The sequence below is a fragment of the Macaca mulatta genome, chromosome X, assembly GCF_049350105.2.
Source record: "Macaca mulatta isolate MMU2019108-1 chromosome X, T2T-MMU8v2.0, whole genome shotgun sequence".
Lineage (NCBI taxonomy): Eukaryota > Metazoa > Chordata > Mammalia > Primates > Cercopithecidae > Macaca > Macaca mulatta.
Window position 1 is genome coordinate 114,671,335 of NC_133426.1, and position 24,099 is coordinate 114,695,433.

Sequence of the window (24,099 nt, forward strand, 5' to 3'; positions counted from 1 at the left end):
CATGAAAGCAAGAAGAAATGAGATTATAGGAGGAGAGGCAAAGAAGTGATGTTTGGCCTACTGCTCTGAATCCAGTAAAAATGATGGCCATTCTGGGGTGTTAGAAACGTTCTATATCTTGACCTGGTTTACGTGGGTGTATGTGTTAGGATTTGGGTGCTTTACTGTTGTATGTTATAACTCAATGAAAAGGAAAAAAGTAATGGTAGAAATGTGAGTCAGGATTATGGACCACGAATGCCAGGATGAGGACTCTGGGCTTAATCTGAAAAGTGTTGGGCAGCCATTCTAGTTTCTTAGGAAAGGAGAAAGACTGATTGATATGGCAGAGGTATGCAGGGTAGATCAAAACGGGATGATACCAAAGTCAGGGTAGCAAGTTACGAGACTTATGGAATGATGGTTTGTAAGAGTTGATAAAGACCTAAACCAGAGTAGTGGCAGCACAAATGGAAGGGAAGAACACAAGAGGCATTGCTAGAAAGGAAATGATAAGAAACATTGAACTTTTAAATATAAAAGATGAATGAGAGAGAGGGAAGACTCAGTGAAGACATTCAGGTTTCGAGCCTGGGAACTGAAGAATCATGATCATAAGGGTCAAGTGTGAGCCTCCATATGGCTATATGGTTTTAGGCTTGTTGACTTGCTGGTCAGAGTTAGTGGTTATAAGTTCATGCTGTGTGTATAATGTGAGATGTTTTGAGAGGCTAGAGTGATAACCAATAATTTGTGCCATGCTGAGTGGTTATAGCTTATCCAGGAACTAAAGTTTCCAAGAACACAGATTTGTGAACACACAGGTATGCATAAAGACACTTACAGAAATACATACATAGAACTGTAGATACTCATAAAGAAAAAGATGGTACTTTTTAGTAAACACATATGAAAATATATTGACAATATTTTGTTTGTTTACATACAAACAGAACAAAAATGTAAACAATGATAATCTCTGGGTGGTAGTGTTTCTTTTATACTTTTTATTTTCAGAATTTTCTATAATGGGCATGCATTGATTTAGAACCAGAAAAATTAATGTTACTAATACAAAGAGGGGGTAGATAACCGAGAGTATATGACTGTGTTGCAGCCTAAGTATGCAAGCTGTAGACAAGAGAAGGAGGGGTTGGCACAAGAGACACAGTGGGTAGGGTGAGAAGGTGAGTGGTTAGTACAGGGACCATGGAATATTAATAAGCATTATTTTTAGAAGCACTGCAGCATACCTCCTTCATGTTGTGTTTTATTGTTTTTAATTAAGCACTGCATGTTTTATCTTATTTTTTTCTTTTACTAATTCCTTAAAGGTTATGAAACTGAGAAAGTTGGCACAGCAGGTTGCTAATTGCCGCCAGTGTCTTGAACGGTCAACAGTCCTCATCAACCAAGCTGAGCATATCCTGAAAGAAAATGACCAGGCACGGTTTCTACAGTCTGCAAAAAATATTGCTGAGAGGTCAGTTCTTTATGTGCTTTTGAAATGCCTGCTCTTGTGAAAAGAGGCCAATTTAAAGTCACTTAAAGTTCAGGCATGTATGTAACAGCTGCCACCTGAAGATTTTACCAGTTAAGTAGTTATGGAGCCTCAGTGGTAAATTACCCTTTGGATTTCTGAACCCTTGTCTCTGTCTCTGCAGCCTATCAGCTCTTTTAAGGCACAGTCAAGTACTACCCCTAGCTACTGCCATAGCTCCCTGCTGCTCACTCAGTGCATGAGCTTTCTATGATGGTGTTGGTATAAGGGTAGAGACATTTTAGCTATATTGATAGGTATGTGCTCTTCTCAGTCTGCATGCAGTTTCTCTTGCTTTCATTTCATTATTCTGCACATAAATCCTTTACGGCAGTAATTTTTAGGCCTTTATTTAATCACTCACCTCTTTCTAAATTAGATGAGAGTCATGAACCTTCTTCCAGAGGAAAAACAATGCATTTAATAAATATACACAGAGAATTTTCTATACAATTTCAGAGGACTCACAGATCCTTAGAAGCCCATCCACAGACCAAAAAATCCATGGTCTAAAGTGAAACATTGTTCAGGACGGTCACCAAGACTTCAAGGGGCTGCAGAGGCTCATTAGGCCAGATTTGACCTCCTTATATCTCCTTCTCATTCATTGAAGACCTTGGCTCCAGGCTCACAGTATTCCTCCCATTGCCTCTGCCACCATTTTGGGTGACTTCAGCAACAACCACATGGTTGACTCATCTAATGCCTTAGCCATCTAGCTTCTTTAACATCCCCTCCAACAGTGACTGTCACCTCAGAGCTCCATCTCATCCACCCATTTTCATGGACCACATGCTGAACCTCACCATCACTCAGAATTGCACTGAAATCATAACTTAAAACACCCCATTTTTAAACTATAACCTCTACTTAAAAACTTTTTTCTTATTTTTGTTTCATTTTGTTTGGGACAGAGTCTCACTGTATTGCCCAGGCTGGAGTACAGTGGTGCAATCTTGGCTCACTGCAACCTCCGCCTCCCAGGTTCAACCGATTCTCCTGACTTAGCCTCCCAAGTAGCTGGGATTATAGGCATGCACCACCCTGCCTGGCTAATTCTTGTATTTTTAGCAGAGATGGGGTTTCGCCATGTTGGCCAGGCTGATCTCGAATTCCTGGCCTCAAGTAATATGCCTGCCTCAGCCTCCCAAAGTGTTGGAATTATAGGCGTGAGCCACCGCCCTGGCCAAAAATTCTTTTTTTCTTCAAATACATATATACTTCAACTTCATTGAGACTGCTAAGGCCTGACTCCTATACTTTCTTCCTACCCACCAGCTATTTCCTGTCTTTAGCCTATTTAGGATCTGTGATTTCTCACTTCAGATACCCTCTTTTCAATATTCTCAATCCCCTTGCCCCATTGTCCTTTTAACATACCAACCTGATCAAATCCCAACCCTGAATCAGTCCCACTTTTCCCATTCCTATATTTGAGTTGCAGCATGCTACTGGAGAAAAATCACATAACCAAAGAGGTCGGTACTACTGCATCACAAATTTATAGCTTCTAAACCTCACCTGGGCCTTCAGTGCTAACCTGAAATCCTTCTGCATTGCTTTGGTCAGCTTTCTTTCTAACTTGTCATCATAATGGCTATCTCAAATCTTTTGTACTTACTTCAAAATTCCAACTCTGCCACTTTTCTGCTTATGCTCGGTAAATGCGCTCTTATTTTACAAAGAACAGTAAGTGTGAAATAATGAATTCAACTTCTCATATCAAGCTGCTGAACACACTTAGGTCCACATCCATTACTTCTGCCTTCCTTCTGATTGAAATGGAAGAGATGTCTCTTCATTTGTGCTTTGGCCAAATACCCTCTTTTTTCCATAGCTTCAATTTATTCCTCTCTGTAGTTGACTACACATCCATTTTTAACTCACTCATGTCTTTCCTACCTAAAACCAACCACACAGAAAAACGCCATGACTTTCCTCTACTTCATATCCCCTCCAATTATCACCTGTCCCTCTCGTTCCCTGCACAGCAAACTTCCTGAAAGACTTTACATTTCCTCACCCCTAATTTACTCTTCTGAAATATTTAAAATGTATTTATATCCAAGTAATACCTTGTGCATAGTTAAAAAGTAAAATATTACTGTAAGTCATATTGCAAGAAATAGCAATCTCCTCATTCTCAATGTCTGCTGTCTGATAATATTATTATCAATAGAGTTCTTACTTTGTACTGGGCATTATTTTAAGCCTTAACAAGTATTAACTCAATCCTAAAAAAAAACTTTATGAGGTAGATACTACTTTTATCTCCATTTTATAAATGAGAGAACGATGTTCAGAGAGGTTAAATGACTTGCTTACAATTGTCCAACTAGTAAGGGGCAGAGGCAAGATTCAAATTTAGGGAGTCTAGTGCCACAGTCTACACTTTTACAACAAAGCCAAGCAATTTCAACTCTATCAGGTGTTTTTATCAGCATGACCCTACATTTCTAAGTAACATCCTTACAATGGTAGTTTTAATTTTTTTCAACTTTAGACATTATCAGTTAACTTCTGTAAATTTGGACTTTTTTTTCTACCACTACTTCTACAAATATTTTTTATGCCACTTCCTTCCTCTCTATTGGGGATTCCAATTACATGTATATTTGGCTGCCTGAAATTGTCCTATAGCTCACCGATGCTCTATTTTTGTTTTGCAGTCTTTTTTTTTTTTTTTTTTTTTTTTTTGCCATTGTGAAAACACATGCAAGTGTGTTTCATTTTGGATAGCTTCTATCGATGTATCTTCAAGTTCACTAGCCTTTTCTTCTGTGATACCTAATCTGCTGTTAACCCCTCCAGTGTGTTTTTCATCTTAGATATTATAGATTTCATCTCTAGTTTGATTTGGGTCTTTTAAAAAATATCTTCCATATCTCAAGATATTCAGACTGGGTGTGGTGGCTCACACCTTTGATTGCAGCACTCTGGGAGGCTGAGGTGGGAAGATCACTTGAGACCAGCCTGGGCAACATAGTGAGATTTCATCTCAAAAAAAAAAAAAAAAAAGCTGCATCTGGTGACATGTGCCTGTAGTCCTAGCTACTTGGGAGGTTGAAGCAAGAGGATCTTCTGAGCCCAGGAGTTCAAGGGTACAGTGAGCCATGATGGTGCCACTGCACTTCAGCCTGGGCAACAGGACAATGTCTTGTCTCTGAAAACAAAAAAAGATATTTAGCCTTTCCTCTAGCTTTCTGAACATATAGAATACAGTTCTAATAACTGCTTTTATGTCCTTGCTTACTGATTCTAATACCTGTGTCATATCTGGGTCAGTTTCAATTGGTTACCTTTTCTTCTTATTATGGATTGTATTTTCTTGACTTTTGCCTATCAGGTAATTTTTTACTGGATGTCAGACTTTGTTAATTTTCTCTTTTGGGATGCAGTATATTTTTGTATTCCTATAAATATTCTTAAACTTCATTCTGAGACACAGTTAAGTTACTTGAAAACAGCTTGATCTTTTCAAGTCTTGGTTTTCAGATTTGATAGGTGAGATCAGAGCAATGTTTAGTCTAGAGATAATTTTTCCCCACTACTGAGGCAAAACCCTTCTGAGTACTCTATCCAGTGTCCTGTGAGTCATGAGATTTTCCAGTTTAGCTGGTAGGAACAGACACTATTGCTAGACCTATGTGAGCACCAGGGATTGTTCCCTCCTATCTTTTTGGGTGACTCTTTCCCCAGCATTATGTAGTTTCCTCACATGCATTTGTTTATTAGTATTCTGTTGACTACTAGAGGGAGATTCTGAAGGTCTCTAGAATTCTCTTTGCAGCTTTTTTCTCTCTGGTACTATGTCCTGTGAATTCCAGCCAACTTTGTCCACTTGGATTCTCAGCTCTGTCTCCTTAATTTTAGGGAACTCATTGGGCTCTGCCTGGATTTCCCCTTCCTGTAGCACTTGATTCCCTTAAGTTTTCCAAACAAACTCTCCTATAGTTTCTTAAGAAAGAGTACATGGGAAGTAAATTTTCAAGAATTTTTTGCCTAAAAATATTTCAAGTTAATTTTCATACTTGGTAGGTTGGAAATAAATTTTGAAGGCATGACTTCATTGTCTTCTGGCTTCCATTATTGTGTTGAGAAGTTCACTGCCATTTTGAATCCAGATCTTTTGAATATAACCTATATTTTAAAATCCAGAAGCTTAAACAAAAGTTAATATTACTTTTAATTGACAAATCACAGTTGCATACATTAATGGGGTACAATGTGATGTTTTGATATATGCATACAATGTGGAATGACTAATTGAAGCCAATTAACATATCCTTTACCTCACCATTTTTTGTGGTTAGCCATTGACTCTTTCAGTTATTTTGAAACATACAATATATTATTATTGATTATATTCACACTGCTGCACAACAGATCTCAGAAACTTATTCCTCCTGTCTAACTGAAACTTTATACCCTTTGACCAACAACTCCCCATTCCCTCTTCCTCCTACCAGCCTCTGGTAACCACCATTCTACTCTCTATTTCTGAGTTTGATTTTTTCTGATTCCACCTATGTGCGAGATCATATGGTATGTCTTTCAGTGCCTGGCTTATTTTACTTAGCATATGTCCTCCAGGTTCATTTATGCTGTCAAGGATAACAGGATTTCCTCCGATTTTAGTGGCTGAACAGTATTCCATTATGTATCTATACCACATTTTCTTTATCCATTCATCCATTGATAGAAACTTAGGTAGATTCCTTATCTTGGCTATTCTGAATAATACTTCAGTGAACATGGGAATGCAGATATTTCTTTGACATATTGATTTCAACTTCTTTGGATATATACTGACTAGTGGGATTGCTGGATCCTACAGTAGTTCTATTTTTAGTTTTTTGAGGAACCTCCATATTTTTTTTCATAATGGCTGTAGTAATTTGTATTCCCACCAACAATGTATAAGGGATCCCTTTTCTCTACATCCTCACCAACACTTATCCTTCTTCTTTTTAATAATAGCCATTACAATCTAGAAGCTTTAAAGATCTTATCTTTAACCCAGTGTTTCTGAAATTTCACCAAGATTTGCCTCGGTTGTAGATTTTCCTTTCCTTTCCTTTCCTTTCCTTTCCTTTCCTTTCCTTTCCTTTCCCTTTCCCTTTCCCTTTCCCTTTCCCTTTCCCTTTCCCTTCCCTTTCCCTTTCCTTTCCTTTCCCTCTTTCTCTCTTTCTCTCTCTCTCTGTCTTTCTTTCTTCCCTTCTTTCTTTCTTCTTGCTCTGTTGCCCAGGCTGGAGTGCAGTGACATGATCTTAGCTCACTGCAACCTCCGCCTCTCAGATTCAAGTGATTCTCCTGCCTCAGCCTCCCTAGTAGCTGGGACTACAGGCTCGGGCCACTACTAATTTTAGTATTACTACTATCGTGCCCGGCTAATTTTGGTATTTTTAGTAGCTGGGACTACAGGCTTGGGCCACTACTAATTTTGGTATTACTACTACTGTGCCTGGCTAATTTTGGTATTTTTAGTAGAGATGAGGTTTCACCATGTTGGCCAAGCTGGTCTCAAACTCCTGATCTCCAGTGATCTGCCCACCTTGGCCTCCCAAAGTGCTGAGATTACAGGGGTGAGCCACCATGCCTGGCCCATTGTGGACTTTTTATCATTCATTTTTCCTGGGCACTCAGTGAATCTTTCTAATCTAAAGACTGGTGACCTTTAGCTCTGGAAATGTTCTTGTATTATTTGCTAATAATTTCCTCCCCTTTATTATTTCTCTTCTTTGTTTATGGGACTTTAATTAGTGAACTGTTGGACATCCTAGACTTTTTTCTCTAATTTTATCTTTTCCATTTTCCATGACTTTGTCTTCTTGTTTTACTAAGATACTTCCTTAATTTTTCATTAAATCCTTCTATTGAAATTTTAATTTCAGCATTCCTAATTTTATTCACAAGAGCTCATCCTTCATCCTTGTTTCTTTTTTAGCATTCTGTTTTTGCTTTGTGGATACAAACTATTTGGTTTTCTTCTTGAGAATATTATCATTTTTAAAACTTTGCTTCTAAACCTTGCATTGTCTGGATTTCCTCCCAGTTCCTTTTCTCTGTTAGTTTAAATTGCTGTCTTTTCCTAAATATCTGGCAAACTACTGGTTGTGTGTTTGAATTTAAGCACTGAAAGATGACTGGAAACTCTGAGTGGATGGGAATAATTTATGGCTTGGTGAACTTTGCTATAGGATTATAAGGCAGAATGCTGGCTTTTTATTGAGGACTCCAAAGTGTCAGTTCCGTAGGTCTTTTCTCTTGGGTCAGATTCCCTTGGATGGAATCCTCCAATCTCCTGCTTTTGATTGGAGGGGCAGCAGTGTGGAAGGTATAAGCCTGGCTGCCAGCATTCTGGGAGCCAAGGAGGGAAAAGGAGCTGAGAGTTTTAAGACTGCTTTTAGTATAATGTCAAAGCTCAGCAGAAAGTAAACTTCACATATCCTTCCAGAATGAAGGAAGGGTAGTTATTGGTTTAGTGTGCCTGAATCTGTGGATCTAGTTGTTCCTTATGAAAACTTTCAACTTTCTGTGGCACTAAATCAACTTGATGTTGTTGGCTTCCTGATCTAGTTTTCTCTGGTCTGTTGTTGGTTACCACACATTCATTGCTTTCTAGCTTCCAAACATTTGTTGACAATCTTTTACTCGTTGGCATCTCTTTTCCATTCTCTTTGTCTTTGTAGGTTTATGACATTTCATTCTTTGACTGTTATTTCAGTGAGATTTCATGAAAGCAAAAATAAAACATATATTCAAACCACTATATTTAATAATCTCTACTCTCCAACTCTCTGAAATGTTTTGTCCCACTACCACACCATTGAAAGTATTCTTTTCAAGGTCATCAAATGAATACCTTGTTGCTAAATATAATAGACACCCCTTTGTTTCATCTTACCTGATCTCTCAGTAGCATTTGTCCTCCTGATCATTTTTACTTGAAATTTCTCTGCCCTTAGCTTCCATGAACACTCCTGGTTTTCTTCCTACCTAGCTATTTTTGTTTTGTTTTGCCTTTGTGAGCAATGTTTCCTTGGTCTATTCCTTTAATGCTATTGTTCTTTGTGATTCTGTCTTAGGTTATTCTCTTCTCTCATTACACGTTCTCCTTGTTGCAAACTCATTGGTTCCTAGGGCTTCAATTACCATTTAGATGGTTATGATTCCCAACTCTTTATCTGAATCTTATTTTCATAGGCTCAGGTATAACCTGAGGTGTAGGTGGAATAGATGACTATCTATGTAATATGACTTGAGAATCATCTTCCCAACTTCAATACTGGTCTCCCACAGGGTCTGAAATTTTCCCCCACCTTTATGCACTGTATTGTGTTAAGGTACCATGACTTCAGTTAAAATGAAATTTTAGCTGGGAGAGGTATGTCTTTCCCCTTACAAATGATGCCTTATATTATTTGTAATAGAGACCAAGGCCTTAAGAGACTGCAACAATATAGCTTACTTTGTGTTTTGCTTAAATAAAAAAAAACACAGTCAGATACACACACACACACACACACATAAACACACACACACACACACACACACACCCCACCAGGTCACTTTTAACCCATTCTTAACCTTTCATCCACCGTTAACATTTAGGAATATAGTATTCCAATATTTCTATTTAGATATACTTCACAAACATGATATCATGCTATATATACTGCATTATACTCTACATTTGAAACAATGTATCACAAACTTTTCTCTGTATCATTGGATATTATTATAAAATCTGATTTCCAATTGCCTCATGTTATTTTATCTTTTGATATATAGTACATTACTTAACTCAGTCTCCACTGTTAGACAATTAGGCTACATATGGTGTGTTGAGTGCCCTTGTAGTTGTATCTTTGCATACATCTCAATTATTTCCATAATAAAATTTTTATGAAATAGAACTGTGGTGTCAAAGAAGGTTTATATTTTAAGCTATTTTGAAATTTAATGCTAATTTGGCCTTCAAAATATGTATCAATTTCAATCCTAATACAAATATGTAGGCATTATTGAATATAGGCATAAAAGCTCCTATGCTGTCATTTGTTTGTAATTTAAACTTTATCTCATGTTAATTTACATTTCTTTGATTTCTCATATAGTTGGACTTTTTAAATATATTTATTTGCCATTTGTTTGCTTTGACTTTGTTTTCTTTGATGCTTTGTGAATTAACCCTTTTTGTTTTATTTGTTTACATGTATGCTTATTCCAAGACACTTAAAAATCTGGTCTCTTTGCTTCCAATTTTGACCTTTTCCAATCCCTCCACTGAAGCCATAGTACTATTCCTGAAACATGAATTTCCGCATATTACTTCCCCACCTAAAATGCTTAGTGACTCCCATCATTCTTAGGATAAAATCCAACGTTTGTAACATGGCCTACAAAGTCCTGCATGATTTTGTCTCATTCTCCAGGCTTCAAACGAGAGAGAACACACACACATCCACATAGTCTTTGCTTAGTTAACTCTTACTCATTAGGTAGGTTTTAGGTAGGTCATTAGTTAAAATCGACTTCCTCAGGGGAGATTTCCCTTAGCTCCCAAGTCTCTTCAGATAACTCCTGTGTACACTCTATTCCCTTTGTAGCAGCACTTCTATTGCCCATGTAATGTCTTTCTCCTTCATGATGTGTGGGCTCTTGAGGGCAAGAACCACAACAAAACTTGTTCACTTTGTGTATCTCCAGTGCCCAGTACAGTGCCTGGCACACTAGTTGTGCTTAATAAGTATTGGATAGATGGATGGAAGAAATAAAGAAGATTGGAGAGGCCAGAAAGAAATTCCATGAGCTAATTTTCTAGATTAACTGTTATCCTAAAGAAGTTGTCTTCTTGCTCACCAAATCTTGGCTATTCACGTGAGACCTTATGATTGTACTGAGTTAGTCTTTCATTTTGCCTGTAGCTTATCCCTGAAACATCTCTATTTTCAGAAACAATAAGAGATGTTGTTGGTAGATGTACAGCAGGGTATATGTACATGAGGATATGTATTTTTCAGTTTCTCATTCCCTTACAACTAGCTCACCGTAAAAGTTTCCTCTCTGGTCTTCCTACATTCAATGCCTTTTCTCTCTCCTCTAACCTACATATTGTTGCCAAATGAATTTTTCTTTCCTCACCATCATTTACATGTTCAAGGATCTTCATTGGCTCTGATTTAGAAGATCTTGCACAGGACTAAAACATGTATATTTTGGCAAAAGCTCCTCCAGATAATCCTGATGTGTAGTGATGGCTAAGAAGTGCTGAAGTATGTAAAATATACCTCAATTTTTTGAAGAACACTCTAAATGGTGAAGGGTATAGAATTTAGTATCAGATGGACATGGGCTCAATTACATTTCTGACTCTTACTGGTTGTGTGATCTTGGACAAATTACTTAGCATTTCAATGTGTCAACTTTCTCATTTGCAAAATTGAAATAACATCTACTACATAGGGTTATGGTAAAGAGTAAATTAGATAATGTGTGTAAAGTGAATGTAGAGAGCATTGTATATACTAAGCACTCGATAAATGTTAGCAGTTATTTTGTTGTTAGTCATTCAATTGTTCATTCAACAATTATTTTTTCACTATGTGTCAAATGCTGTGTTAGGGCCATGGAAGATATTAAGAGGTACAAAATATGAACCCTGCTCTTGAGACTCTTAGAATTAGTTGGGAAGATAACACTATCATAGCACTATACAATCGGAGGATAATAAAGTGAAATATAAATGCTATAAAAGATCACATAGGTCAGGTGCATTGGCTCATGCCTGTAATTCCAGCACTTTGGGAGGCCAAAATGGGTGGATCACTTGAGGTCAGGAGTTTGAGACCAGCCTGGCCAACATGGCAAAATCCCGTCTCTACTAAAAATACAAAAATTAGCTGGACGTGGTGGTGGGCGCCAGCTAGGGAGGCTGAGATATGAGAATCGCTTGAATCTGGAAGGGGGTCGGAGAGGCAGAGATTGCAGTAAGCTGAGATGGTGCCACTGCACTGCAACCTGGGTGACACAGCAAGACTCCATCTCAAAAAAAAAAAAAAAATCACATAAATGATATATTTAGGGAAGGTGTTAACCTAGCATGCTGACTTGCTGACTAGCATAAACAAAAAAGAAAAATCTCCAACTGTTTTTACCAAGTCTTTAAAGGTCTAGTTTTGATGCTGCCTGCCAGATGGAAAATGATGCAGAGGGGAAAAAATTCTGTATTTACTTCTCAGAATTAAGACCGGATGGGGGAGTGTGTTTGAGGGGTGAACATATGTGAATAAATATGGTATAACTCTTAATTGGTTCCTGATGATTAAAATTTAAATGGTTCCCATTGGAAAGGCACAGATATGATATTTTCACTAAATAAATCAAGGCTTACAAGTCATTTATTTTCACCTTGTTAAATCAGAAATCAAAAACTGGGTGAAGGTTGCAACCTATTTTGATGTATATTGATGTACTTTTCTCTTTTTCAGGGTCGCTATGGCAACTGCATCTTCTCAAGTTCTGATTCCAGACATCAATTTTAATGATGCCTTTGAAAACTTTGCTTTAGATTTTTCCAGAGAAAAGAAACTGCTAGAGGGGTTAGATTATTTAACAGGTGTGAAAATACTGTGCTTTCCTTCCCATTTAATTTTTTTTCTTCTGGTATGCTTTTACTTAAAAATAATTTGAAAAAGACAATATTTATAATTTACATATTTTATAATCTTTAAAATGATGCATGTATCTTTTCAGACAGAATATATTTTAGTTCATGTAACAGAAAAAAAGATGATTTATGATTTGTTAACTATTTCTAGGATCAAAATGGGTATACCATCTATACTTAAGAGTAAAACACAAGAAATTTGCTGATAGATTTGTCCTTATGAATCTAACAGTAATGTATTGTTGCTTGTTATGAGAGTAGAACTCAGGTGACAATTAGGGAATGTTAGAGAATGCCTTATGTGGGTACAAGTACTACCAAAATGGTTTTAAGGAAAATTAGGAGTTAGTAGATCAGGAAGAAAAATGTAAGAAATATCTGGCTCTCAGACAATTTTAGAAAATGAGGGACACAACCAGCCTGTTGAAAATGCTGGCTACTTTCAGGATTGTTTAATGATCATTTCATGAAAAAAATATACACAAACTATTTTTGCAGCTGTTTTGTTACTACATTAAATACCTGCCCCTTATTGAACATCTACTTTATTCTAGACACTGTATATTAATTTTATATCTTTAATCCTTACAACAAATCTATAAGTTAATTATCACCCCTATTTTGTAGATGAGGGAACTCATCATTTTGCACTTGACTATACAGCTAAAAATATGTAATGGGGCCGGGCACGGTGGCTCACGCCTGTAATCCCAGCACTTTGGGAGGCCGAGGTGGGTGGATCACCTGAAGTCAGGAGTTCGAGACCAGCCTGGCCAACATGGCGAAACCCTGCCTCTACTAAAAATACAAAAATTAGCCAGGCATGGTGGTGGGCACCTGTAATCCCAGCTACTTGGGAGGCTGATGCGGGAGAATCACTTGAACCCAGGAGGCGGAGGTTGCAGTGAGTCGAGATCGTGCCCCTGCATTCCAACCTGGGCAACAAGAGCAAAAATCCATTTAAATATATATATATACTCATTTTGAAATAAAAAAATTAAGTTGAAGACCATATGTTAAGAAAATCATATAATCACTTTAACGTCTACATAAGTGTTTATGCAGGCAGACTAGACAGCTGGGGCAATCATCACAAAAATTTAGGCTTATATTTTTGTTGTAGAAAAGTTTAGACTTATATTATGTTGTAGAAAAGTGGTTTTAGGGAGCTTGAGGTCCTAGCATTTTGCTTCAGGTTGCATGGTTCATGCAATTTAAAGATTCTCTATTAAGAAAATCTTCTCTTCAAGAGATGTTGGGTTAGGCAGGAAGAGTAACAATTGTAAAATTCCAGAAGAGAGAGTATGCTTTCCTTACTTTCTTTTCCACCTTTCCTTACAGCCCCAAACCCACCATCTATCCGAGAAGAACTCTGTACTGCCTCCCATGACACCATTACAGTCCACTGGATCTCGGATGATGAGTTCAGCATCAGCTCCTATGAGCTTCAGTACACCATATTCACTGGCCAGGCTAACTTCATCAGTAAGTCATGGTGTAGTTGGGGCCTGTGGCCAGAGATAAGGAAATGTAAGGAAGCAGTAAGCTGCTCAAGATTGGCCGGGGCGCCACGAGGCAAGTGTTTGTAAGACATGTTAGGTTGTTTAGTATAGTGTTTCATAGACAGTGTAAGCTCCCCAGAGCATTGCAAAGACCTTACTGATGGGTAACAAGCAAGTTGTATATTTCCTTGCTGGGCAGTTACTGGGGCCATTCTCATTCATTTATGGAACCCTTAGCCTTTCCTCAATTAATCCATGTCACTCCACTTTCCCAAGGAGAGTACAGCTTGGTTGGTACTTGTTCCTTGCCACCATCATTGCTGGTTCTGTGTGTATGAACATCTCTCTCCTTGACTCTTCTTCTACTTCATTATCATGGTAAAATACATTATGTTCAAAGACATTTCCTTTACCAAACATACCTCTGTCAGTTAACATGGTGACAAGCCTCCTGCCTCTGTCACTCTTCCCTTTACTTCTTCCTTTCCACTAAGAATTATGCTAAATATGAAAACATGTCAGTGGGCCACAAAATGAAAAAGGTTAACAAAGCTGTTGTTTAGCTCACATGTTATGGTTTCACTTTCTGGTGAATTGGAGCAAGACAAAGCAGAGTAGGAACTTCACTCATGCCAGTCAAGAGGGGATGAGCTGAAAGTTCCCCTCAATGCCCTGGGTGTGGGGGCAGTTGGGGGGGACGCGGGGTGGAAATGGAAACAAAAGCAAAATTAAAGCTGGATTCAAGACTGGAACAGATTCCCAACCTAAAATAGCATCTCCATAGCTGCAAATTAGTATTTTCTTTTACCTTTTTGTTCCTGCTTTTGTGTTTGACTTCACAGGCCAGCATGAGAGTAGTTTTTCCAACTAACCCCTTCTATTAGGCTTCCTTTTCCTGTTTTGTGACAAATCTGGGGCAGAATTCTGTTTTGTAACAAGGTGGGGTGGGGAGATGAGACGACATTTGGGGATCAAACTCTAAAAAACATTTGCCTCATGCAACTCCAACCTAAACCACTTGGCCCATATAGCTATGTTCCTGGGTGTTTCTTCAGATTGTGAAGTCACAAACTCTAATGCCCCACTGATTTACTTGTCTCTCCTTCTCTGGAAAGTCTTAATGCCAACAACTGTGCTTCTTTTTCCTGATATGGGGAAAGCAGTCATCTCCCAGGAATTAAGAAGAAGTCTGAGAAGTGACAAAGATCTAAAGGTTGTCACCTCTGTTTTCAAGGCTATATAGTCCTTTGTAAAGAAAAGCTTAAAGGGTAATTCTCAACAGTGATAGGATCATAGCATCTTAGAATTGGAATGGACCTTAGAGGTCATCTAGTCTAATCTTCTTCCCTCCTGCCAGACACTCAGTAGATAATCATCCTGTCTCTGCTTGAACATTTCCAGTGGTGGGTAGCTCACTTCTAACAAAACAACCCATTTGATTGTTGTGCAGCTATAAATAATGGCCAGTGCTTCCTTATAAGAGGCTTAACTCTTCCTTTAAGTAAATAATAATGACAATAATAATTTACATGTGTATTATGCTTTGCCATTTACAAATGCTCCCACATACATTATCTCATTTAGTCCTTATGGGTGCTTACTTAGCCTTATGAAATGTTATTAACTCTACTTTATAGATGAAGAAACTGGGGCTCAAGTTGAGTGATTGCCCAAAGTCACAGAGCTACGAAATGTTGGAGTCAAGGTTGCAGCTTGAGCCTGTCAGACTTCAAGTTTAATGCTCCTTGAAGTAAACCACAACAACCAGTTAGTCCTAGTTCTGACCTTTTGTGCCTCACTAACAAACCTAATCCATCTTTCACATAGCAGTTCCTCAAATAATTTTCGTTAGTTCCTATGTCCTTCTAAATTTTCTCTTTTCCAGGCTAGGCATCTTCCTTTCTTTCAATTGCTCCTCATATGGCATAGTTTCAGATCTTTTGCTACCCTAGTATCATTTTTAAGAACACACTCCTGTTTATCACTGTGCTTTATAAAATGTTCTGTCAACGAAGTGAATGTAGTACTCCAAAAGTGATCTGACCACTGCAGAGGACAGCTGGATTATTTCTCTTGTACATTAACTGATGCCCCTTTGCCCTCTACCTTTTTCTCAGCAGCCACTTTGACTACTGACTGTTTACTGAGCATATGATCAACTGAATTTTCTATGTATTCCAAATCCTGTTCTTATACAATTGAATGTCTAAAACAAAAATACAAAGCCTTGAATTTATCCCTAGTACATTTTATCTGGTTAGTTCTGCGACTTCATTTCAGCATGCTAAAATCCTTTGGGATACAGATTCTACTTTCAAATATACTTGCTTACCCTCACAGCGTGCCTTCTATTTCTTCCTCTAGTTATTGATAGAAAAGTTTGTTAGAACGAGGACAAGGGCAGAGGCCTGAAGCAAAATTCTGATGGCAATGGGAAACTATTTTACTAGGAATAAGTATTTTTGAAGATTCAGGATCCCAATCCTACCCGCCAGTCTGGCCTGCCACAGTTGACTGAACCTCCATTCTGAGAGCTACTTTCCTTAGACGTTTTTGTGCATTTTCTTTATCCAGAAATTTTATTCTTGTTGGTGAGGATTATTCCCCCTTCACCTTTTCTTTCAACTTTATTTCTTGATTTTTAACTTTCTTCCCACCTCTTCTAAGATTTGAAATGATCACAACCAATGTTTCAGATTATGTTGTGAGGTGAATGCGAATTCCAACAAATATGTGAGTGTGTTTGTCTTCTGATTACTGTATTATCTTTCCTCTGTTTGAATTTTGTGTTTTGCATTACAAAAGCATTAGCCATAAACTCTGTCTAGCCAGGCAGACTGTAACATACTACCAGAAAGACATAACTTCTGTTTTTCTTCCTTTTCATTCTCATGCAAATACTCTCTACCACACATTTACACTCAGGTTCAGGGATTTCCATATTGTAATTTTCTCCTTTTGAACAAAAGGTATACTTCCACTGACATAATTCAGTCATAAGTCCCATCTTACTAAATCTCAGTAATACCTAGAGGATCATATATTTACCTTTTTAAATTTAGAAATGATTTCAAAATCACAGAAAACTTGCGAGACTAGCACAAAGAACACCCGTATATGCCTTACCCAAATTCACCTACTGTTAATATTTGTCCAACTTCCTTTAGCATTTGCTAACATTCCCTGTTTTTTTGGAACCATTTTAGAGCAAACTGCATGCATCATGGTCTTTCACCTCTGAATTCTTCAGTGTATATTTCCTAAGAATAAGAAAATTCTCTTACATAACCACAGTATAGTTACCAACTTGAAGAAATTTAACCTTGATGCAATACTTTTATCTAAACCACCATTTATATTCCAAGTTTTGACATTTGACCAAATAATATTCTTTATGACATATAAAGAACCCAATATTGTCCTTGATAGTTTAGAGTCAGGTATTACATTTAATTGTCATATCTCTTTTGTCATATCTCCTTTAATCTGGAACATTTCTTTAGCCTTTCTTTGTCTTGAACAACACTGACATTTTTAAAAAAATGTTCTTTTATGTCTTTATTATACTTCATTGTACTGTTCCTTATTTTGATTTTTTCTGAAGTTTTCTCATGATTATATTCAGCAGTACAGTTCTTTCTTAGACACATGATGTCCACTTGCCCTTCACTGATGATGCTAATTTTGATCACCTAGTCAAGATATTGTCTGACTTATTCACTGTAGTTACTACTTTTTCTTTTGCCCCTAATAAGTAATCTGTGTGGTATATTTTAAAACCATAAAAATACCCTGCTTCTTCATCAAACCATCTCATCCCCACCCCTACCCTTGTTTTATTATCAGTTGACGATACTTGCCTGAATCAATCATTAATATGATGATTGCAAAATGATTATTTTCCAGTTGAGTATTCCCTCCCACATTTTCAAGTTGGCGCTTGGCATTCTACTATAAGCAAGAGCCCCACTCCCCATTTCCTCCCATTTGTTTATATATCAGTATGGGCTGATGAATTCTCTTTTTTTCGATTGTTAATAATTATTTACTGCCCTTACTTGTGTTGGTGTTCAAATTGTCAAGATTTACCCATTGGGAGCCTTTCAAGGTGATTTCTGGGTCCTTATAATATTCCCCCATCATTTTCTTGAGCACTTCCTTACTTTCTGGCATAACAAAATGTTCTAGGCTCATTTTGACGTTATTCTGTCCCAGCCTTGAAATCAGTCATTTTTTTCCAAGGAACCCTGGTTTCTTTTAGTGGGACAATATTAGAGACCAAGGCTTGAGTGCTAGATATGCTAGATATACACACAAACATCCATATATGTAAGCATGTGCACCCACATATAATATACATGCATACATACTTTATTTATGTGCACATAAACATACGTATATTTTAGGAGTCATGAGTTTACATCAATACCTTAAATTCCAGTCCATCCCCACAGGTTCTTTCCTGCCTTTCTCCATTCTGTGTTTGCATGTTCCTTCTTCCACAGTATGAACCCTGGCTCCCAACATCAACACATGTACTCATTTGCTCAATCCCATAATACATCTAAAATAGTTTCTGAATTGCTTTGTCCATGCAACTACAAAAACAAACTGGCTAACAATACTTCAGGATTTGTTTGAGGTTTTCCTCCCACCCCCACCATGTTGGTGTAATTATGCTGTTCATCTGAAATGCAGTTGGGTTTGTTTCAGTTTGCCTTCAGTTTTAGTCCCCACTTTTCCCATCTGTATTGATTTAATTTTATTTTTTTGAATTTGTAAAACAATGTGTTTCCCAAAGAGGATACTATACAAAAAGGTACATTCAGAGAAATGTCATTTCCTCCCATATCTTTTTAATCCTGTTCCTCCACCCCCTACCCCTTGTGGATAATCAACTTCATGAATTTTTTATTTATCTTTCCTGTTTTTATTGTTGTTGCTTTGTAAATCCAAGCAAATATATGCATGTTTTCTTATTTTTCTTTCTCTCAAAAAAGTAGTGTACTGCATATATACTACATATACATATATACTTTTGGAATTTGCTTTTTTCAATTGACAAAATTTCATTGAAATCAGTCTATATCAGTTCATAGAGATCTTTTCCTCATTCTTTTTTCACAGCTGCATAGTACTTCATTGTGAAGTTTGTCCTTGTATTGTTGGGTGTATATCTGGAGATTATATATTTTCCTCTTTGTATTAAAATCTTATGTGCAGCTTATGATTCATACTGTGTATTGGTAACATAGGCAAGGCCTCAAACATTGCTCCTACCCTTTTAATCCATATTGTCTTTTAATGAGAATCACTGGGCACCTCCACCAATTCTTCTTCATCTTTCTCCAGCATATCTGTTTGCCCTCCATTATGTTTCTTTTACTAGTTTTAATTTAGACTTTTCAACTTCCCCTCAGATTAATTATAAACCTTTGATCAGATCTCTTGCAAAACACTCATGACTTATTATTTTCAATTTTCAGCCTCACTAAATCTTGTACTGGAGTTGCATAGAAATGACTGAATTCACTGCTTATTTTCCTTGCCCTTCCCTTTCTACCCTCTAGTAGAACTATGGCTAAAAACTGGTAAACTAACTGAAAAGCAGGTAACAGTAGCGAGAAGTCTAGATAATCTGCAGACTAGAATGTTGGTTTTTCTTTTATCGAAAGCTTGCCAGATATATGTTTTAATTATGTACATTTCCCCTGTTTAAGTTAATATTTGCAGTCTAAAATCCATCAAAAGCAGAAGCCTAGTTCTCTGATCCCTTTCCTTACTTGGAAGGGAGGAAGATTACAGATAACAATGTGCTCTTGGACCACTCAACCCAAAATGAACATGGGAATCACACAACAGAATGTGTTGTGTAAGAAAGAATGGGGAGATGATATCTTGCTTTGGTTATCATGTCATCTCTTTGGCTTCCCTATGGTGCTGTGGAGACCAGCTAGTTTGGGAAGTAAGGGTGAGGATGGAGTAGGAGAGTGGAATTGTAAGGTCTGAGAGCCTCACTACCTTGCAGAGACAAAAGAACATTTTTGTTTGCCCCATGAACTGTGATGTAGTAGAGAGAACACTGGGCTACCATTTAAAAAATACCAGGGTTCTACTCTCAGCACCATCGCCAACTATCTGTGGCCTTGGGCAAGTCACTTTGCTTCTCTCAATCCTAGTTTCCCACTTGTGAAATAAGGGACATTCAGTATCTAGGTGTCCCTTTGGCTGAGTTTCCATGTTTCTGTGCTCTGCACAGGATTGCTCCATCCATATAAGACCAGACTCAGCTGTCAGAGGAGTGGACGTTTGGAGTAAATATCCAGAGACTCAATAAGAGTGATGATTCTGTGACTCTGTATAGTAGCCATTCCTGTGTTATCTGGCAAAAAATAAAAATTGAAATAACCTAACTTCTGCTAGTGGTTGCATTCAATTGCCAGAAGCAAGGAGCCTGGCCTAAGCCTAGTTCTGTGGCAGTAATGAAATAGTGGAATCATAAGCCCTGGTTCATCTCATTACATCTTCTAAGACTCAAAAGAAAACAAAATGAATTCACTTTTGAGGGGGTGGCTTTTGATGAATTTTCAGTGTGTTTTTCATTCTGTCTCTCTTACCTGCTGGCTAATGTCCTTGTCTTTCCCCATTTTACAGGCCTGTATAATTCAGTAGACAGCTGGATGATTGTGCCCAACATTAAACAGAACCATTACACAGTGCATGGACTCCAGAGCGGGACTCGCTACATCTTCATCGTTAAAGCCATAAACCAAGCCGGTAGCCGGAACAGTGAACCTACCCGACTAAAAACAAACAGTACGTTGTGGTAATTTCAAAAGGAAAGATCAATTTTCTTCTCCACGCCAGGGGAGTACACAGCCTGAGCAGGCACCCACAGCAGTGCATGGGGAGCAGTGGAACTGGGTAGAGGAGCTATACTGTTGTAGTTTGTACTTTGGGCAAGGAGTGTGTTGGTGCCCATGGAAGATTTGTGGACCCAGAGATATGCACAAAAAGACTGGTAGCTTGGGAGGATGTTAGTGAAGATTTTTCTCTGCAATCCACCCCTTATATTTGGGGGACAATTGCATAAAAGAGCATTATTTGTGATAATCTAGCAAAATCCTACTACAGAGAAGCCATATCTGTTAAGAATGCTTTTGACAGCAAATAACAAAAAGTGCAACTAACATAGCTTAACAAACAGCATTTGCTAATTGCTTAAATGAATGATATATATTTTCTCTCTTACACATGCACATAGGAAGAAGTTTGAAGGTAGGCAGTTCAGGGCTAGTGCAGCTGCTCTGCGATGTCATAAAAGATGCAGTCTGTTTCTCCCTGTGTGCATTGGCTTCAAGCCACATGGCTGCAAGATGGCCACTGCAGCTTTCAGATGTCATATTTCTTCTCAAGAAAGGAAAGAGGAAAGAGTTGGTACACATAATCCCTTTTATCTGGAAAACCAAAACTTTCCTAAAAGTTTCCCCTGCTCTGTCTGACTTCTGCTTTCATCTGCTTCCATGTTCTTAGCCGCCCCTAGCAGCAAGGGAGGCTGGGAGATTGAGTATTTAGCTTTTCTGGCCTCTATAGTGAAAGCGAGTAAGAGAATAAGTTGAGAAAGGGTAATGTGTTAGCCAACAGTGTCTGTCACAGAAGCATTCTATATAATAAATCTCTTGCCATACCCAGCAACTGGTCCCTCAGTAACAATGTTTTTGTCATATTGTTATAAAGAATTCTCTGTTGTGAATGATCCTACACAATAAATGTTTTCTCTGATTATTGATGATGCAACAGTCACTCTAACAAAATTGCCTAATTATATGTTATTTACATCCCAATTGTAATAGGGCAAAACAAATTGTCCAGTTGCTGAGTTCTCAGGGTTTTCTGGTTGTGCCATCAAGCAGCAATTACCTCATCAATTCCCCTCACCTCAGACATCATAACACTATTTCCCTTAAAATCTACCCAAATCCCAAACAACCCACTGAAATTAAGCAAAGTACAAAACATATTTGGCAACATGAAACTTTGAGCACTCCCTTTTACTTTGATAATATATGATGCAGGGGACAGCTTATTAGCTCCTTTTTGCTTGGAATATGACTTCCCACAAATTGCTTTTAGGAGAGATCCACATTTTTTCCCACAGTGGGAAAATAAATGCCTTTATGAAGGTCGTTTTATGGGAGATTGACCTTTATTCTTACTTTATTGAAAACTCTGGCTTCTGGCCTCTTTTCTTAATAAAATTTAAACAGCAGCCAACTTGCACTGGACCAAGAGTGATCATGATATCAAGCATACCCTACCAGTGATGATGCTGGTGGAAAAGGTAGAATTTTAAGATACTTCACTGTGCTTTTTCTTTTTTTTTTTTTTTTTCTACTTTGTTTTTCAGGCCAGCCCTTTAAATTGGATCCCAAAATGACTCACAAGAAGTTGAAGATCTCCAATGATGGATTGCAGATGGAGAAGGATGAAAGCTCTCTAAAGAAGAGCCATACCCCAGAGAGGTTTAGTGGCACAGGGTGCTATGGGGCAGCAGGAAATATATTCATTGACAGTGGCTGCCACTACTGGGAGGTGGTCATGGGTTCCTCAACATGGTAAGTGGATCCCATTTTCCTTTTCCCTTCTGTCCTCTGTCATTAGGTTCCTAGGAGATTCAATTCTATAGCACAACCATAATACCAATAAGTCAAGGTTAAAAGGTATGTGATGAAAACCACTCTAGAAAAATTTGCCAGATTTTTAATAAAATAATGGAAAATATACTGGGCTAGGAGATAGAAATTGCCACATTGTTCTAATTGCTAACTTTTTAAAGCTCTAGTGATATCAGCATTATGCATCTAAGTGTAAACTACTTAAGGAATAAACATGTATCCTATTTGTTATATATCATATATGGTGTCTAACACAACTCAGATCATTCATAAATGTTTATTTCTGTCTCCTCTCCACTGTCTCACAGGTATGCAATTGGCATTGCCTACAAATCAGCTCCAAAGAATGAATGGATTGGCAAGAATGCCTCCTCATGGGTCTTCTCTCGCTGCAATAGTAACTTCGTGGTGAGACATAACAACAAGGAAATGCTGGTGGATGTGCCCCCACAGTTGAAGCGTCTGGGTGTCCTCCTGGATTATGACAACAATATGCTGTCTTTCTATGACCCAGCTAACTCTCTCCATCTTCATACTTTTGATGTGACCTTCATTCTTCCAGTTTGTCCAACATTTACAATCTGGAACAAATCCCTAATGATCTTGTCTGGCTTGCCTGCCCCAGATTTTATTGATTACCCTGAGCGGCAGGAATGCAACTGCAGGCCTCAAGAATCCCCTTATGTTTCTGGGATGAAAACCTGTCATTAAGTTTCAGGAGAGCATATAATTCACCGGCTCTCTAGTTCAGCAGTTCTTCCCTCCTACACCTAAGTTAGCGTTCAATATATGAGATACAAAATAAAGTTTGTTTGAAGCATCCAAAATAACTAGATACTGCAGATTTAATTTTTGTGCATTAAAGCTTGTATTTGAATTAATATATTGAGTTTCTCAGAACAAATTATCTGAGTAGTCTGCGTTCAAGCCATTGGAGAAAAATTTAGAAAATGCCTCTGTTGTCACTGGAGAATTAAAAATTCCCAGTGATTTAGGAATATAAATTATATTGGAAGCAATTAGGATAATTCTAGTTAAATAATGTGGAAAGATGCCCTGAATAAGGGGCTAGCCAGCCAGAAGAGGGGGGTGGTCAGCCTTTCTAGTACTGGCCAGTTTGGCCATGTAGAATTTTGAACGATGTCAAATTATCACATATTATATTTTACTTTTGATGAAAACCTATCATCAAGGTTTTGTTAGGAAACCATGAATGTGTATATGTAATATGTAAAGTGAACATATATATGTACTTTATATATATTCACTTGCATATGTATGTATATGTATATTCACTTTATATATTATATATACAAAAAAACTTTTTTTTTTTCCAAACACCAACTCAAACTAGAACAAAAAACTTTTTAATTTGCTCCTTTGAGTGAGAAATATACTGGAAGGGAAAATAAGTTACGCCATCCATTTTTGTCCCCTAAAGGAAACATCAAAATCAATCAACATTTCTTTCCTCCCTCTATCCATCATTGCCCTCCTCCCTCTTGTCACGCATACATACACATGCAACCATTACATAGATAATGGGAAGAACTCTATTGGATTAGGAGAGATTTGCAGACAAGATTGCACAAGAGATGCTGTTGCTGGATAGAAAATTGATCCAGGTAGAAGTGATGCTACCTACTTGAGGATGGCCATCCGAATTGTTAAAAATTCTGTCATAGACTATTTAAAAAACAGTTACCACTCCCAAGTACATACAGTTATGAG

General features: G+C 37.7%; 1 protein-coding gene and 1 long non-coding RNA gene across 7 annotated transcripts in view; one reads left to right on the forward strand and one right to left on the reverse strand.

The window, feature by feature from the left end:
* MID2 (midline 2) overlaps nt 1–23,249 on the forward strand; it is a 96,897-nt gene extending 73,648 nt beyond the window's left edge. For 3 of the 6 annotated variants that reach the window (XM_077988269.1, XM_015127966.3, XM_077988270.1), the window contains exons 5-10: nt 1,314–1,462; nt 12,013–12,140; nt 13,533–13,676; nt 20,348–20,509; nt 22,101–22,308; nt 22,677–23,249. In XM_077988269.1, coding sequence (XP_077844395.1) covers nt 1,314–1,462; nt 12,013–12,140; nt 13,533–13,676; nt 20,348–20,509; nt 22,101–22,308; nt 22,677–23,079 — 1,194 coding nt within the window. In that variant the 3' untranslated portion in view covers nt 23,080–23,249. Of the gene's footprint in view, nt 1–1,313; nt 1,463–12,012; nt 12,141–13,532; nt 13,767–20,347; nt 20,510–22,100; nt 22,309–22,676 lie in introns of all 6 variants that reach the window. The other 3 variants (XM_015127967.3, XM_015127965.3, XM_077988268.1) reach the window with 1 other exon arrangement.
* Nucleotides 1–24,099, reverse strand: part of LOC144338486 (uncharacterized) — a 51,690-nt gene that overhangs the window by 19,797 nt on the left and 7,794 nt on the right. The window lies entirely within an intron of this gene.